This window comes from Natrix helvetica (genome assembly GCF_964273705.1).
Source record: "Natrix helvetica genome assembly, chromosome: Z".
Lineage (NCBI taxonomy): Eukaryota > Metazoa > Chordata > Lepidosauria > Squamata > Natricidae > Natrix > Natrix helvetica.
Window position 1 is genome coordinate 56,972,436 of NC_138554.1, and position 17,626 is coordinate 56,990,061.

General features: G+C 41.3%; 1 protein-coding gene across 7 annotated transcripts in view; it reads right to left on the reverse strand.

The window, feature by feature from the left end:
• The window catches only part of TANC2 (tetratricopeptide repeat, ankyrin repeat and coiled-coil containing 2), a gene marked incomplete at its 3' end in the record, with an annotated part of 370,267 nt that overhangs the window by 143,099 nt on the left and 209,542 nt on the right, over nucleotides 1–17,626 (reverse strand). For 6 of the 7 annotated variants that reach the window (XM_081933706.1, XM_081933702.1, XM_081933703.1 and 3 more), the window contains exon 5: nucleotides 15,095–15,205. The exons of the other annotated variant lie outside the window; for it this stretch is intronic. In XM_081933706.1, coding sequence (XP_081789832.1) covers nucleotides 15,095–15,205 — 111 coding nt within the window. The remainder of the gene's footprint in view (nucleotides 1–15,094; nucleotides 15,206–17,626) is intronic. 7 annotated transcript variants of the gene reach the window in all.

The window sequence follows — 17,626 nt, forward strand, 5'->3', positions numbered from 1 at the left end:
ATAGCACTATTTTTATTTGTACTAAAATGTGTGATACCCAGATGCTACACTATTCATGCACTGATATGGATATATTGTAAAATAAAACAAAAAAAGGGAGGGGGGAAAAAAATCAGGTAGGCAAAGAAATGCTTGGGGGAAGCAAGGGCATCTGCACACCAGGTGCTGAAAGAGGCCCATCCCTCTCCAGCAGTTGCCCAGGCCCGCTGGAGGGAAAGCTGGCATCTACCGGCACTTAAATGTGGCAGCATTCCAGTTCTGGTTGGAAAGGGGCAGTTGGCATGAGCGCTGCAGGCAGATCATGGCGAGAAATGCAATGGAGAAACACGACAGAGCTGGAAATCAGGTAGGCAAAGAAATGCTTGGGGGAAGCAAGGGCACCTGGACAGTGGTGGGGCAAGCTCAGTGGGATTACGCTGCAATGAAGAAACGGGCAACGGAGCAGCCAGCATGAGGGAAGGAGGGGGCCGCTTTCCTTGCACCTCCTCCTTCCTTGTGCTGGCTGCTCCATTTCCCATTTCTTCATTGCAGCATAGCACCCAGGATCCACTTTGATAGTGGGGAGAGTGTAATTTAGCAACTGGTTCGCCCAAGGTCAGGTTGCCCGTCACGGGAGGCTCGTCCCACATGTGCGGAGGAATTGGGGGCTGGGCCACACCTCCCATGACGGCCAACCTGATCCTGGGTGAACCTGGTGTTAAATTATTTGGATCCACCATGTACTGTATTGTATTTTTTCCTTTTATCTTAACAAACCATGATTCTTGTTTTATTTGGTGATCTATGACCAAATAAAGATTTGATTGTTTGTTTGATTGATTGAAGTGGATAAAACTTGAGATTAGTATTAATTGCTTGAAAGTGACTTGTTCATAGGAATATTGTTGATATTCATTAGGGTTATTATTTGATCTGTATTTTAAAAACTTGCTTAAAAAATCAATATATAATACTACATCAGTAGAAGTTGCCAATAGAAGATAATACTGTAGCAGCAAAAGCAGAAGAATTGCAGAATCTCTCAGAAAACAGCTGAAAATAGATCAGTTCTTTTAAAAAGCCTTCTCTGTCTGCATTGTATTCAGCCTACATGAGGTTTCCAAGCAACTAGTTACAGTTCAGAGCTGTAGCTAAATAAAACTTTAATGAGATTCTTACGTCTGCAATAGCCTGAAGCTGTTCAAGATACTAAAGAACTTAATTGATAAACAATAGATTTAGAGCATTTGTTGCAATAACTTAGGGAATAAAAGTATTTTATTTTGAATAATACTGTCATTGTACATATATACACAGTTTCCACATACAACAAAATTTACATAACACCCAGAGACCAGGCCCAACACACATAACAATCCCCAAACACACCCCACCTACCCCCAAAATTCCCCACTCCTAAATCACCAAAGCATCTACACAACAAACCAAGTAGTGAGCTGTCCAATAGCTCACTTATGGTGGCCCTTTAGTTCATTGTTGAGTGCAATTATAGCTCTGGGATAAATTAGTAGGTAAACATAACTTAAAATATATTTTTAAAATGAGGAAATGATGTCATACTAAAGAAATCACCAATCATTTGCTTTGATGGGAAATTGAAGAAAAAAGAGGAAACAGAAACACATCCCATTATATTTTTATCTGTTATTTATTTTTAGTCCAATTTTATTATTTTTATAAATAACTCAAGATGGCAAACATATCTAACATACCTTCCTCCTCCTATTTTCCCCACAACAACAACCTTGTGAGTTGAGGTTGGACTGAGAGAGGGGAACTGGCCCAAAGTCACCCAAGTGGCTTTTATCCTTAAGGTAGGATTAAAACTCATAGTCTCCTGGTTTCTAGCCTAGAACCTTAATCAAAGATCAAAATGGATATATACTTATGTTATTTACATCTTCATATGTTTCTGTATGAATCTCTGTAATTGCACAAATTATATACTACATCTGACTTGGACAACTATTATGAATACTATGGAAAAAGTCTGACCATTCTCTGATGACAGAGAAAGAACAGTAGAATCAGCATCCTTCTTTCAATATAGAAGCAAGGAAAATTACTACAAAAAAAAGAAATCTGAGCTAGAATGTCAAAAGCACAAGTATATCAGATAAAAGACATTGTCAAAGATCAGAATTCCAGTTAAATGAAGAAAGAAACATGCAAAAATAAAAAGCCAGAAATAAACTGTAATAACTAAATAATCAACACAAAAATTATACTAAGTTTTAAAAAAATAAAACAAAATGTGGCAATATTCAAACTAAATAATATTGGTCAGTGGTACATAAAAGAGATCTGAAAGACTCAAGCATTTAAAGGAATATAAAATTGGCAAAGAAAAATACATTGATTGTATTTTCAACCATTTCATCACAAAGTCCTAAGTGTAAGGAATTTTCCTAAACCTTTCTTCAAAAACAATTGTTAAAGGTGTTGCAGTATATTAGGTTTAATACAGTGGTATATTTCAGCCAATTTTATCTGGTTTGGGCAAACTGGTAGTGGTGGTGGCGGGAGGCTCCATCCACCCACCCGGATGTCATCACGTCCCATTTTTGATGCTCTGTGCATGCATGGAAGGTCCTGCGCATGCGTGGAGGTAGCAAGTGCGCTCACATTTGTGAACCGATACGAAGATAAGTTGATTTCACCCCTGGGTTAATGCTCTCCAAAATTTAGTATGGTAATATTGGAACAGAGGTGGGTTCCTATCAGTTCGGTCGAACCGGTAGTTTTATGCCGGACTGGGTCACAGAACGGGTAGTGACCACTGGCTGGCCATGCCCCCAAACCAGTCCGTGGGAGGAGAGGGCAGTGGTGGTGGCAGCAGCGACAGCAGGGCAGGCACTGCTCTCGTCCCTGTCCCAGCCACAGCAGCGTGGCATCCCGGAACTCCCAGGGAGTTTCCCCACATGGCTTTGGCCAGATACGGCGAGCAGCAACCCCCAAATCTGACAGGGTCCCCAGCACAGCAGAGCAGAGTCAGCATTGCCTCTACCAAAGGCTGCCTGCCCTTCAGGTGTAACGCCCGCACCAGTGCCTCAAATCAGCAGTTTACTTGTGAGCACCATGCTCATGAGTAAACATGCTCACAAGTGAACTGCAGATTAGAGGCAGGCGACAGATCCTGGCTTGCTCGCTCGGCGGCTCGCCGCCCGAGCTCACAGGCAGAAAACGAAACCACCACATCCTGCCTCCACACATTGAGGAGGCCAAGCAGCAGCTGGAAGAGTACAGACTTCAGAAAGCTGCCAGCCATGCTCTAACGTGAAGATGTGAGTGGGGAGGATTGGTCGCACTTAGGAGCCTCAGTTTACTCGTGAGCACCACTGGACTTTCTCCCTGCCTCTCTCGGCCAATGTTGCTCATGAGTAAACTATAGCTAGGATTTCCCGCGTGCTGCTCCCAGCCTTTGCCCATGCCTCTGCAACAGGGAGACCGGGACAGCCCGGCAACCTGGGCATCCAAAAATGGCACGGAGGCATGGGCAAAGGCTGGGAGGGGGTGTAACACACGGGACGGAACCAGGCCAGCCCTGCAGCCTGGCTCAGCATGCCAATTTATTGCAACCACGGAAAAGGCCCATCAGAGGGGAGAAGAGGCGCTCCTCCTGCACCTGTCGCAGCAGCTGCCCAGGCAAGCTGCTCCCTGCCTCCGGAGGCCAGGCTGGCAGGTTGCACCAGACCGAGGCTGCAGCCGCTGCCCGCTCCCTTTGTCCCTTTCTTATGGCTGAGAGCTTTCTTTGCTAGCTGGCTTTCTTTGCCAGCTGGCCAATGAAAAGTTCCCCTTTTTAAAAGCCTCCAGTATTAGGATCCAACCTGCAAGAGTGTGAGAAGTTGTTAATTGCCTTGCACTCACGAGAAGTTTTCTTTACTGTGCAAGGTTTTTCTCTGAACACAGCGGCTGAGAGACCCTCACAGTGGGGTGCAATTTGGGGGTGGCATGTGGGGCAGGGGATGGGGCGAGGGGGCCACGAGATGCACATCTTACAGGAGACTGGCAGCTCTGGATCTTGCGGCTTTTTCAGGGTTTTCTTAAACACCCCCCTCTCCAGATGAGCTTGAAAACCTGCCTTCCCCCTCCAGAAGGTTGCTTCTGGAGGGAGAAGGCAGGCAGCGTTCTCCTCCTCCCGGTCACCTGCTGCCTCAGAGCCTCGGAGTCTGCAGCCTTGGAGCAACTCCTGGTTCTTGCACAATAAAGAAAAACTTCTTGCGAGTGTGAGAAGTTGTTAATTGCCTTGCACTCACAAGAGGTTTTTCTCTGCACACAATAACTGAGAGACACGACAGAACTGCCAGAGTCTGGTAAGCTGCATGTCTCGCAGTGGAGCGCAATTTGGGGGTGGCAGGTGGGGCAGGGCGGGGCTGCTAAAGAAGAGGAAACGGGGGCAGGGTAGATAGGTAGACATTTCAAAAATTTTCCTACCTTTTCCTGTGGGCATGGCTTGATGGGGGGTCATGACTGAGTGTGCATGGGTGTGAGTGATGTCAAATTGGTCACACCCACTCAGTCACATGCCTCCCCACCTAGCCATGTCTATAGAACTGGTAGTGAAAAATTTTGAAACCCATCACTGTATTGGAGGATGGCTTATAAGGTGATCCGACCTAGTCAGAATAAAAATAATACATTGATGATAAGATACAGCCTTGCTCAACTCCTGTGTGCAATCAACAAAGAGCACCAACAACCTCCACAACTCTTGTACAGATAGGAATTACTGTATATTGCACTGAATTTTAGTCTTCAATTTTCATAAATTTTATTTATTAACAAATGCATTAATCCATCTACAGTAGAGTTTTTAAGTTGTACCATTTCCTACATCTAGAAAAAAAGTGCAAATCTAAATTTAATAAAGGAAGCATACACTACAGATCTAGTTTCAATTAGATTAGGGCATGATCTATAATCAAACATCCAGCTCTAAAGCCTAACTAGCTATTTATGTTTTGAATAGACGCAGGTTTACTATAAACATGTTAACAAAATAATTCCATAAAGCACTTTAAAGACTTAGTGCCTATAATGAACAGGTAAATCCAGTTGTGAGATTCAAATAATTTAACAACCGGTTCTCTGCCCTAATGATCGGCTGGGTAGATGTGGCTGGGTGATCATGTGATTGGGTGGGCGTAGCCAGGGTGGCTGTGACATGGGACTCGTGTGGTGCTAAGGCAAGACTTCCCCGAGACCCTCCGTTACTCTCATTATACAGGTCATCTTCCAGTTACAAATGTAATAGAGCCTGCTAATTACATTTGTAACCTGGGGATTTGTTTAATTGAATCACATTAAATGAATGCAATCACTCCCTGCCTTCCTCAATGCATTTGTTAATTGAATGTGCAGGTCTTTAAATGCATATGAGTATGTCAGGCTGGGGAACACCATATGGGGCCTAGTGCTGGAGCAGACCATCCAAGGCCTCATCCAAACCACTAAGATAGCTCATGCTCCCCTGTGGTCCCCACAATTGCTTCCCCCACCCCATCCTGCTCCGCTGGGTCTTCACAGATTAGGCCTGCTTTGCTAGATTCCACTTACTCCTCCCCACCCCATTTCTCATGGATTACTTACTTTTATTTTATTTTATTTTTTGCTATAAAGGTATAATTTTTACTGATATCTATTCTGTTAATATAATTAAATAAGCCATTATACACTTGAAGCATTGTGAAATGTAAGCTGATCAGAAACAAGAAATTTGACAAGCCTAATGTCTTACTATGCTTGATAGTAGCATTATAAAAAGACTTCTCAATGAAATATTTAAACACTCAAGAATTTTTAAATCTGGCAATCATATGTCAAAAATGGCTAAAATGATATGAATAATTTGAAACATTGAATACTGTGACATGAATTTCAAGAACTACAAGAAGGCAAAACTACATTAGTTATTCATTCTAACATTAGCAAAAGGTTTCTCACAGAATCTCAAGCAAATATAAAACTTGCTGAATTTGTGAATGTTGGAAGTTGTTCTGCTAATGGAAGCAGCTATCTGTTAACATAGGTACCTTCTAAAATTTTAGCAAGTATCGGTATATACTTTGGAAACAGTAATAGCTATATTTTAAAGTCATTGTACTAACTTTTTACTGTAGTAATAAGATTACTTTAGAGATCATTCATTATATAGTTGTAGGGATTTTGCTCCCTTAGGAATTCTGTTGTCTTTTTTTCTGTTTCCTTTATGTTGTTCTAAATAGGCAAATTATTTTTTAAAAAAATAAGTTAAGGAGTAGAGCTTTAGAGGATGGTGAGAGAGGAACTACTCTGAAGAAACAGATTGATACTCAATATTCAATATACTCAATATATTCAATGAATATTCACTTTGCTTTTATCAAAACAAAAATGTACACTTTGCTACAATAATCAAAGGATGGACATAAATGATTTAGTTGCAAATCAGAGACATTTTTAACATATACCGTGTTTCCCCGAAAATATGACCTGTCCTGAAACTAAAGCCTTGCCACATTTTTTGCATGGGCAAAAATATAAGCCCACTCCTGAAAATAAGCCCCCTGGACAATCTCCCCCTCTCCGGCCAGGCAGAGCACCACTCGCTGATCTAGCAGTATCCCAAAGACACCAAGCCACGGGAACGAGGTGGAAGCAAAGGCGCTCATGTTGCTTGGTGCTTTCGGGATACCGCTAGGTCGGTCAGCGGCGCTGTGCCCAGCTGAAGGGGGGGTTGCCAGGCAGCTGCTCCCTTGAGACCGGGCTCCCGAAGAGCAGGGCACAGCCTCAGGGTCGAATGGCTGTGTTGCGCTAACGCAGGAGCAACACAGCAGCCATGAGGTGACCAAGTTCGCAAGCAGCCGCCTGGCAACTCCCTTTTCAGCCGGGCACAGCGCCACTGACCGACCTAGCAGTACCCGGAAGGCATCAAGCAATGCGAACGCCTGTTCACCGCCCTCCACCTCCCGCGGCTCAGCACCTTCGGAATGCCCCTAGGTGAGTGAATGGGGCTCTGCATGGCTGGGGAGGGGGGTGGCACGAGAGGCATTTCCTCTCCCCACTCACACGACTCGCAGGTTCACGATGCCCTTGGCTAACTCTACAGTACCTGTAGAACCATGGCATCTCTGCTGCTAGCGCTGCCCGCCGCTTGATTTTTTTCCCCGAAGCACGGAGGACAGATGCCGGATCTGGAAGTACGCTCTATAGTTGTGGGCTGCACAGCGTACAACCTATAGAGCGCACTCCCAGAGCGGCATCCATCCTCCATTGCGGCTTCCAAAGCACAGATAGGATACTGCTCTGGGAGTACGCTCTATGGTTGTATGCTACCATAGAGAGTACTTCCAGATTGGCATCCGTCTTTCGTGCTTTGAAAAAAAAAACAATGCTGCCTGCGCCGCCAGCAGCAGAGATGCCATGGCTCTGCAGGTACTGTAGAGTTAGCCAAGGGCATCGTGAGCCTGCGGGGAGCGCGAGCGGGGAGCGGAAAAGCCACTCGTGCAATCCCCCTCTCCAGCCATGCAGAGCCCCATTCGCTCACCTAGGGGCATTCTGAAGGCACCGAACCGTGGGAGGCGGAGGGCGACGAACAGGCGCTCGCATTGCTTGGTGCCTTCCGGGTACTGCTAGGTCGGTCAGCAGCACTGTGCCCGGCTGGAAAGGGGGGTTGCCGGGCAGCTGCTCGCGAGCTTGGTCACCTCATAGCTGCTGTGTTGCTGCTGCGACAGTGCAACACAGCCATTTGACCCTGAGGCTGTGCACGGCTCTTCGGAAGCCCGGTCACAAGGGAGCAGCCACCTGGCAACCCAAAAATAATAAGCCCTCCCCTTTAATAAGCCCAAGGCCATATTTCGTGGGTCAAAAAAATATAAGACCTGTCGTATTTTGGGGGAAACACAGTAGTTGTTTTATATTTTTAAACATAACCTTAATAGGTTACATTCATGCTAACTTAATTATCTTTACTTCCCACTGAAAATAACAGAAATGTTAATCATGCAATTTACTTTATTACTTACTTTTTGAAGATCTTACTTTTTTGAAGATCTCCAGAGGCCACTGGCAGAGAAGCCAAAGTGTTTTATTCAGATGATGAAGAAGCTGTAAGAACGTGAAATCAAAGGAAAACATTTTCACCAGCTTCTGAGTAAAAGACTTCAGCTGGGGCCATGTGTCCAGCAGGCCTAGGCCTGAACTGGGCCGTACCTGCCTCCTGCTTCAGGGATTGAGGCAGCAGCAACAGCTAATCAAAGGGGAGGTTGCTTTCTTTGTCTCATCGGGCTGAACTGCAGGGTCCTTGTTAATTGGCTATCACACACCAATCCGTGAAACAGATGATTCGAATTAACCAGTCAGCAGCAAGCAGACTGGGCCCAAACTAAGTGACCAGACTGGGTAAAACTAGGCCTGCAGGCCCTCATTGCAGAGAAGCCAAAGTTTTTTATTCAGAGGGGGAAAGCTGTTTTCGTTACATCTCACATTCTTACAGCTTCACTGGCTCCTGAATAAAAGACTTTGGCTTTTCTACCAAGTGGCTCAGCCTCTTCCGCAGCTCTTCAAAAAGTAAGTACCGTAAAGCCATGGGAAATGGGCTGGGAGGCCGAATTGGGCCAAAGGATCTCCATTTCTACCTGTAATAGGCCAGGGGAACCCTAGGAAAGCCCTGTAACAGGCTGTTCGCACTGGCAAAGAGCCGAAGGAAGTCTCACCAGGCAGGCAGGTAGCTGGGCCATGTGTGAGGCAGCAGAGAATGGAGAAGGAGGGCTCGGCAGGTAGCTGGGCCTGTGGGAGGCAGGGCGAAGGCAGGCAAGTGGGCTGGGCCACAGGGACCACATGGTTGAAGCAAGCGAGCTAGCAAGCAAGGGAACCAGAGAACAGCAGCTGTTATGCTGTGGCCAAGGCAGGAGAGGAAAGATAAGGAGTGATTGGGAGGGGCAGGGTGGGCACGGCCAGCCAATGGTGCAATTAGCCAGTTCTCCAAACTGCACAAAAATTTAACAACTGGTTCTCCTGAACCGGTCCAAACCGGCTGAAGCCCACCTCTAGGTAAATCTCAACTGACTTTCTTTTATTTTACAAATGGCACTATAATGACTCAGCTCCACTTTCTTAAAACCTGTGCAGCACAATCTATGAGGGTAAACACAGATGCTAACACTGATTATTCCAGATGATTACTCACAACTGCAGTAGTGATAAAAATTTTACCCAGCTTAAATTGTTTCACCAGCTCTGCTATTTCTAAACATGTAACAGGGACCCAGCCTGGAAACAGACTGTCATCAAAGCTCCACTACAAACTCTTCTCACTCTTCAACCTATATAATATCCTGAAGTGATCCTCCCATACTTTTCATTGGTATTAGAAAAAACAAAGCGGTCTGGAAACTAGATGAGTAGTTCTCTCAGGAAAATGATTCAAAGCTACATACATTACAACCATTTGCTTAGTGACTGTTCAGTTACTGCACTGAAAAAAGTGGTTTATGGCCATTTTTAGGATCATTGCAGCATCCCTGTGATCATCTAATCAAAATTCAGATGTATAGCAACTGACATGTGTTTATGACAGTTGCAGAGCCCCGAGGACATATGATCACCTTTTGTTATCTTCTGACAAGGAAAGTCAATGGGAAAACCAGAAACTGTGTTACTAATGTAACAACTGCAGTGATTCACTTAATAAGTGTGGCAAGAAAGGTAGTAAAATGACTTATCTGCCTTGCTATGCAATGGAAAATTTGTACTCAACTGTGGTCCTAAGTAGGTAGCCACGAAGACCTAGAGTCGTTCTAGCAATTAGTGGCAAAAGGAGGCGCTGAAAGAGACCCCCCGAACTCTCTCACCCGATTGCAGGTTGCCATCAAGCCTCCCACGATGGTGGGTGCTCCAAAATGGCCACTTACAAGTCTTTGTGCTGTTCGATAATGGCGGGCGCACAGCCAGCTTGCAGTCACCTCAAACTGGCCACCGCCGCTTTTGCACACCTTTGGACAATGTCAGGAGGCTTTTCTGGCGCCGAAAGAAGTTGGACGTTTTAAAACGGCAGCAGCGAAGATGAGAGACAAGGATTTGATGAGGCAGTTCTGATTTGATGAAAGCCTCTGAGCTATGTTCGTGAGCCAGGAGAGAGGCTTGGGGCAGCGTGTCAGGTAGCTGGTGCTAGCGAGCGCTCCAGAGCGAACTCATGTGCGCTGCGCTGTACTGTAGCCTCAAAGCCGAAGGCCCGGTCTGGCCAAACAGCCTGTGACTGTTTGCAAGTCCCCTGCTCAATCCGGTGCTGAACGGGAGCAGGCATACTCAATGCAGAAAAAGTTTAAAAGAATTTTTTAGAGTATTGTAATTAATTGAGGGGATACCAATTCTCACGTCTAGTCCTAATTAGACTGAGTCTAAAACTGGGAGGAACCACCAGTGTATGATGACATCACAGATTGTAGACTCAGTCCAATTGGATACTAGATGAAGTAAACCCAGCCTGGCTGCTATCTCCACCAACATTGGGGAAGGAATCTGTTTAATCAATCAATCATTTCCACTATGATGCTCTCCTACTGAAACTCACAGTTGTATCAATGATGACAAATTGTTGTGATCCACCACATTCACAGGTTGGGTAAATTCTTATGCTGGAATGCAGTGTTTGCCTTTCAGCAAACATAATGCTTTTCATTTAAACTCCAGAGTTCTATTTTGGTGTCCATCCAGAGAATACTCTTCTAATAACTTTCTGGATTATCCATTGTGTCTTTCACAATCTGAACATAGCAATGTTCTTTTTTAAAGGCAGTGGTTTTTTTCCTTGCAACCTGCCATATTACATGATTTCCTGATGGTGGTCTCATGAACATTAAGCTTTGCCAATGCAAGACAGGCGTTTAGTTCCTTTCAGTCTTATTAAGTAGACAAGACAGGAAACACAACCAGATGAGCTAATTCTGCATTATTGTAAAGCCAAATTTTACACTCTTGAAAATCTGAAAGTATAATTCTCCCACTGTCTCTTTTACAGCCTGAACAACTAGGGAGTGGTTCTTCTGGGTTTCTTTGTTCCACCAACAATCCAGCTTTGGGCTACTGCTTCTTATATAATCATTCCCTTGGTATCATTTCTTGGTCCATTCTTCCATTGTCTTTCCCATATACTATTAGTTCTTTAGATATTAACCTACGGTTTATTGGAGATCTCCTGGAATGCCTTGCTCTTGGTTTGATTTTGATTGATCGATCAGTCCTGGGAAGGTTTATAATACTGCCTCCATTTGTACACTATTTGCCTAAAAGACGGCTGGTAGAATATAAACACTTTGACAATAATTTATAAGCTTTTCTAGCTTCGTGAGCATCAGCAACTATTTTCAGAAGTCTTCAGAAATCTCCTTTGTTAGCTGTGCTGTGAAGATCAGACTTTGACACTGAATAGCCAGAATTTTGTTTTTTAAGTAAGGCAGGATCTCCCACAATCACATCTGACTATCATCTCATTGTTTGAAACACTGGATTCTAACTTCCTCTTCAAATGAAATAATAATTGTAGAGGTTTACATACTTTTTCCACATAGCTTTGAATCATTTTCCTCAATAAATAAATAAGTATATTGTTTTGACTTGTTTATCTAATTTGATTCTCTTTAAATTGTTTTAGGATTATAATGGAAAACAGGTTACATTTTAGATCATATCTATGCAGAAATGTTGAAAATTCCAAATACTTCACAAACTTTGTACTACGGTAAATGGGACCTCACCACAAAATGCCATAACTATAAGCTAGTTTGGGAAATTGAGAACATTCCCAGGAAGAAGGCAATAACTGGTGCCCTCTGTATTACTATGAAGAAGAATACATAGATGTGACTATTTAAACACCACAAGCTGGATTTACCTTGAGGGAATTTTTCCCTACTCTTATGGTTGTTGATTTTATTTATTTATTGCAAATATGCACAGGTAATCTTCAACTTATAACAGTTCATTTAGTGACCATTCAAAATTACAACAACACTAAAAAAATGACATGACCATTTTCACACTTATGACCATTGCAGCATCCCTTCAGTCATGTGATCAAAATTCAGAAACTTGGCAATTGACTCATATTTATGGCAGCTGCAGTATCTCAGAATCATATAATCTTCTTTTATGACTTTTTGACAAGCAAAGGCAAGGGAGAAGCTATATTCATTTAACAAAGATCTTACTATCTTAACTGCAGTGATTCACTTAACAACTGTTGTAAGAAAAGTCATGAAATGGATCAAAACTCATTTAACTGTCTCATTTAACAACATAAATGTTGGATCTAATTGTGGTCATAAGTTAAGGAGTACCTATATTTTTCAGATTGAACAAAGATTCAACCTAATGCATAATGATTCTTATCTGAAGAGTGAGCTATCTGGAAAATTGTGCTAAATCAAAGATAAAATACAGCTCATATAAACATTTGCAAACAAATTTATATTTGCACTCCCAGACCAACTGAAACACCTTATTTTGGATTTAAACCTGAAGCACTGAAAAGTTCTTGATATGGTACTAAACTGTAGCTCAATAATATTTAGAAAATCAGTAAAGGAGAGAAGTAATGAAAGGGAAAGCAAAATAGAACTACTGTCCTTCCTCATTACTACAGGCTTTATCTAATTTATATCAAAATAAATAATTCTGAATGATTTTCTTGTACTGTCGGGTAATATATGAGGCTGTATTAAGTTCCAGTTAATGAATATCAATGAGAGATAAGCAAAATCTGGTTTCAATTTTCAGGGCTTCGGTATTGGAAGCTTAAAAATATACAAGCAACTAAGGAAATAAACAATGCAGAACTGAACTGCTGGTATCTTTTTTTTTCTGAACTCAAAAATTAAGCTCAATAAGCATGGAAAGTAATGTTTCAAATATCAGAAACAGCAAACTATGGTTTCTTATTACAGAAATTAATCTCATATGCTCCTTATCTTTTTCTTTCAGCAAAAGGGAAGAAAACTAAATTAAAACAACAGCTTATGAAACCAAATGTGATAAATTACGGTTTTAGCAAATCAAAATTTCAAACCAAGATAAAATTATTATTTAGAACTGTAGTTGTAGGACAAATATGATTAGTACAAGCTAGAAAGAAGTATGCCATGATATGATTTTTTTTCTCAACTTTGAGAATCTTCATCTCCACCATTATAGATTACCATCTTTGTTGACAATAACTGTACTCTAAATTCACAATAATTGATTATTGCAGAAAAGCAAAGCTGTTGCTGCAATTTTATTTTATTGCTATTTATTTGATTTACAACACATATTTTAATGGTGATAACTTCAGGACAGCATAACATAAGTCAAGGATATTATAGAATTAAATATGTTTAATTCTTTACAGAACAGCAAAGAGAATATTAAAGAAAATTTAGTGGCAGCCACATCACATTCTGGAATAGCAAAAGAACAAGATTCTGAAATTCCATTAATCTCCTGTGTAACTGAATACATACATTTTCTATTTGTGTTACATTGTTATTTTTCTTTTAATTCTGTACTCCTCAAAAAAAACAGAAAAGAAACTGATTGAATTTGTTAAACCGGGAAAAGTTTTTATGAAAAACCTAACAATTTTAGTATTACTCATTTCTGTAGAAATGAAAGTGAAGCAGGGAAATGGCTAAACCACTTACACATGATAATAATCAAAATCCCCCAAAAGCTTCAGGAATTGGGTCTTTGTGTATCCTATTTTTGCAGATAATTTCAGAAACCACAATATCACTATTGAGAGGTCCCTGGTTCTCTCTAAGCTTGATTCTTTTCTTGCAGATGTTTCATTACCCAAGCCAGGTAGCATCATCAGTGCTAGCAAATTGCTCTCAAACCCACTGATGGTGTTACCTAGTTTGGGTAATGAAATGTCTGCAAGAAAATAACCAAACTCAGAGAGCATTAAGGACACCTCCTTTAAACCTTGAACTAAAATATTATCCTTTATTAACATCAATATTGTACAATATAAGCACTGGTGTGATTCAATTTTTTTGCTACCAGTTCTATAGCCATGGCTTGATGGGCGTGGTATGGCAGGCGTGGCTTGCTTGGTGGGCATGGCAGGGAAAGGATGCTATAAAATCTCCATTCCCTCCCCACTCCAGGGGAAGGATATTGTAAAATCCCCATTCCCTCCCCACTCCAGGGGAAGGTTACTGCAAAATCCCCATTCCCTCCCCACTCCAGGGGATATTGTAAAATCCCCATTCCCTCCCCACTCCAGGGGATATTGTAAAATCCCCATTCCCTCCCCACTCCAGGGGAAGGTTACTGCAAAATCCCCATTTCCTCCCGATCAGCTGGGACTTGGGAGGCAGAGAATAGATGGGGGTGGGGCCAGTCAGAGGTGTATTTACCGGTTCTCCAAACTACTCAAAATTTCCTCTACCGGCTCTCCAGAATGGGTCAGAACCTGCTGAATACCACCTCTGAATATAAGGTAAATAATGGAAAATCATTTATGGATCTGCTTTATTTTTGTGCTTCCCTTTTCCTGAGTTTCTATTACCAATTGTTTGAAATATATTGGGTCAAAAGTATATGTTGATAAAATAAAATAACCAGCACACAAACACACATTCAGAGGCTTATTTTGGAAACAATCAGGATATTTACTGGTACAAGCATGTTACAACCTCTTTTCTGGCTAAGAATAAAATAAAACTATTCTGCCATTATTTTCAATATTAGTGTTTCATGCCTTCAGTAGCTTGAGAATTACGTTTTAGGGAGTCCTTGTAATAATTCAGTCTTCCAAAATACTATATATATGCATTAACTAAATAAATAACCATGGCCTTAGGCCATCTAAGCAATATTGTTATTTGTGTAATAGTTCCAATTTTGAAGTTCAGAAATTTTGAGTTTGAAGCTTTAATTTAAATCTCAAACTAGCAAATATTAAGTTACAACTGTTTTCAAAAATAAAACTGTCACATATGACAATTTCTATTTGCCTGAAATAAAAACTGCCAATTTTCAAGTTAAAAATTGTAAGAAAGTCAAATCTTGCTGAAATAAAAAAGATCCGCTCTCCTCCTTTCAGAATGCATAGGAATTGTGCCCGCATGCTTACCAGGACAGTAGGCATCAAGATCCAGTTTTGGTGTTGAATTGAGTGTTGGTGAGCCAAGCTCAGATTCTGGAATTCGAGGGCTTTCAACAAATTTGGCTTTCCTTAATGGAGCTTAAGAGAAAAATAAAAAGAAAGGACATGAATGTAAATGAATGTGAATGTACAGTAATGGTATATGAAATCATTTATCAAGCCAAGATCAGCTCCACTTTTTATTTATTTTTTATGCTTAGAAAACTATCCATTTTATAGAAAAGATATGGCCTACCTTAACAAATTTAAACTGCTGCAAATGTCTCTCACAATTTCTCAAAAATCTGGGTAAAGACTTATTCATAATTAGTATGTTCAGTGAGCTTTTGTTGTTAATATGTGCCTGAATTTCATTACATAAATGGTGCATTTTGTATATCTATATTTTTTGGGGGGCAGTTATGCAAATAACACATACACACACACACAAATGTATGTATGTATGTATGAAGGTATGTATGGTCCAAGGAGTGTGTGTGTGTGTGTGTGTGTGTCCCTTGGATTAAATATACCGTATTTTTCAGAGTACAAGACGCACCAAGGTTTTAAAGAGGCAAATTTTTAAAAAAGTAGGTAGGTAGATAGAGGGATTGACAGGGACAGAAAAAGAGAGAAATACAGTAGGTAGGTAGGGAGAGAGAGAGTAGTTAGGTAGGTAGGCAGGTAAATAAAGGGAGGGAAGGAGGGAGGGAGGGGGAGAGAGAGAGAGAGAGAGAGACAGAGAGAGAAGGTAGGTAGGTAGGTAGGTAGGTAGGTAGGTAGGTAGGTAGGTAGGTAGGAAGGGTAGGTAGAGGGATAGAAAGAAATAGAAAGAGGTAGAGAGAAATACAGTAAGGTAGGGAGAGAGAGAATAGTTAGGTTGGTAGGTAGAGGGATAGAGAGAGAGAAATACAGTAGATAGGTAGGGGGAGAGAGAGTAGTTAGGTAGGTAGTTAGGTAAATAAAGGGATAGAGAGAGAGAGAAATAGAAATAGAGAGAGAGAGAAATACAGTAGGTAGGTTGTGAGAGAGAGGTGTGTGTAGGTAGGTAGGTACGTAGAGGGATAGAGAGAGAGAAAGAGAGAGAGAGGGAAATACAGTAGATAGGTAGGGAGAGAGAGAGTAGTTAGTTAGGTAGGTAGGTAGGTAGGTAGATAAAGGGATAGAGAGAGAGAAATAGAGACAGAGAGAGAAATACAGTGGGTAGGTAGGGAGAGAGAGAGTGTCTGTAGGTTGGTAGGTAGGTAGGTAGAGGGATAGAGAGAATGAAAGAGACAGATATACAGTAGATAGGTAGGAGTTTCTGCTGGCACAGCACTTGATCAATGTAATTCTTATCAATCAGTTAAAGAGATTTTCAAAAGGAAAAAAAAGATTTTGCACTCTGCAAAGCTCCCCAAATAGGCCTGTTTTTCGCAAAAACTGGCACGTCTTTTGTCAAAAAAACTGCATGCATAGCCTTATGGAGGCTTGTAGAGGGGCTGGGGGGCTAAAAATGGCTTGTTCTTTGCTCATTTCTGCCCTCCCCAGCCCCCAGGAGCTCTCTGAAAGCCTCCATAAGGGTATGCACAGCCATTTTGGTGAAGGGGGCAAAAAATACTGTATTCGGTGTATAAGATGCACCCTGATTTTCAGCCTCTTTTTTGAGGAAAAAAGGTGTGTCTTATACTCCGAAAAATACGGTAATTTTTGTGATGCTAATACCATCATCTCTTGGTGCAAATCCTACAAGACTATAAATATATCACCTAATCCAAATTCCACATCACAAAAAGCATATAGACTTGTGACTGCATAATTCCTAGCAACATAAGATGTAAAGTGGACAGAATACAAGTAGCAATAAGCAATAGTACTTAGACTTATGTATCGCTTCACAGTGCTTCACAGCCCTCTCTAAGCAGTTTACAGAGTCAGCATATAGTAGTACTATAGTAGTAAAACCAGCAGCAACCTACCCCTGCCCCACACCTTTTACTGTTGTGTTACTGTTGTTCATTGCAGTATATTATTGATCCCTTTATTGCTAACATGTTATTTTTCCTATTTTTAAAATATTTTATAAAGTCATTCATATTTTTATAGAAGCATAAACTCCTCAATATTATCTAAGCATATGAAAGGAAGGTTGGATAAAGGTGAATTTAAAAGAAAAATGTGATCAGACTATAATAGTTTTAAGTAGAGATAAATATCCATTCTTTAATATTTATCTGTTAATGCAGACATTTCTATAATTGATTCCTAAAACAATAATGCAATTTATACAGAATTAGAACTATTCCATATATTGCAGAGATTTGTAGCAGATTGTAATCAATTATCCTTTCATATTTTCAGAAGATAGGAGGATAATATGTCAATCTCTAGCAAGAGGGACAGATAAATTTCTTAAAGTAGCAAAGAGATGAAATAAACCTATTTATTCATTCATTCATTTATTCTCAGTTGATTTAATATTACGGCCCATGTCACAGACATGACTTTGGGCAGCTTACAAAAGAAATAATAGAAACTAAA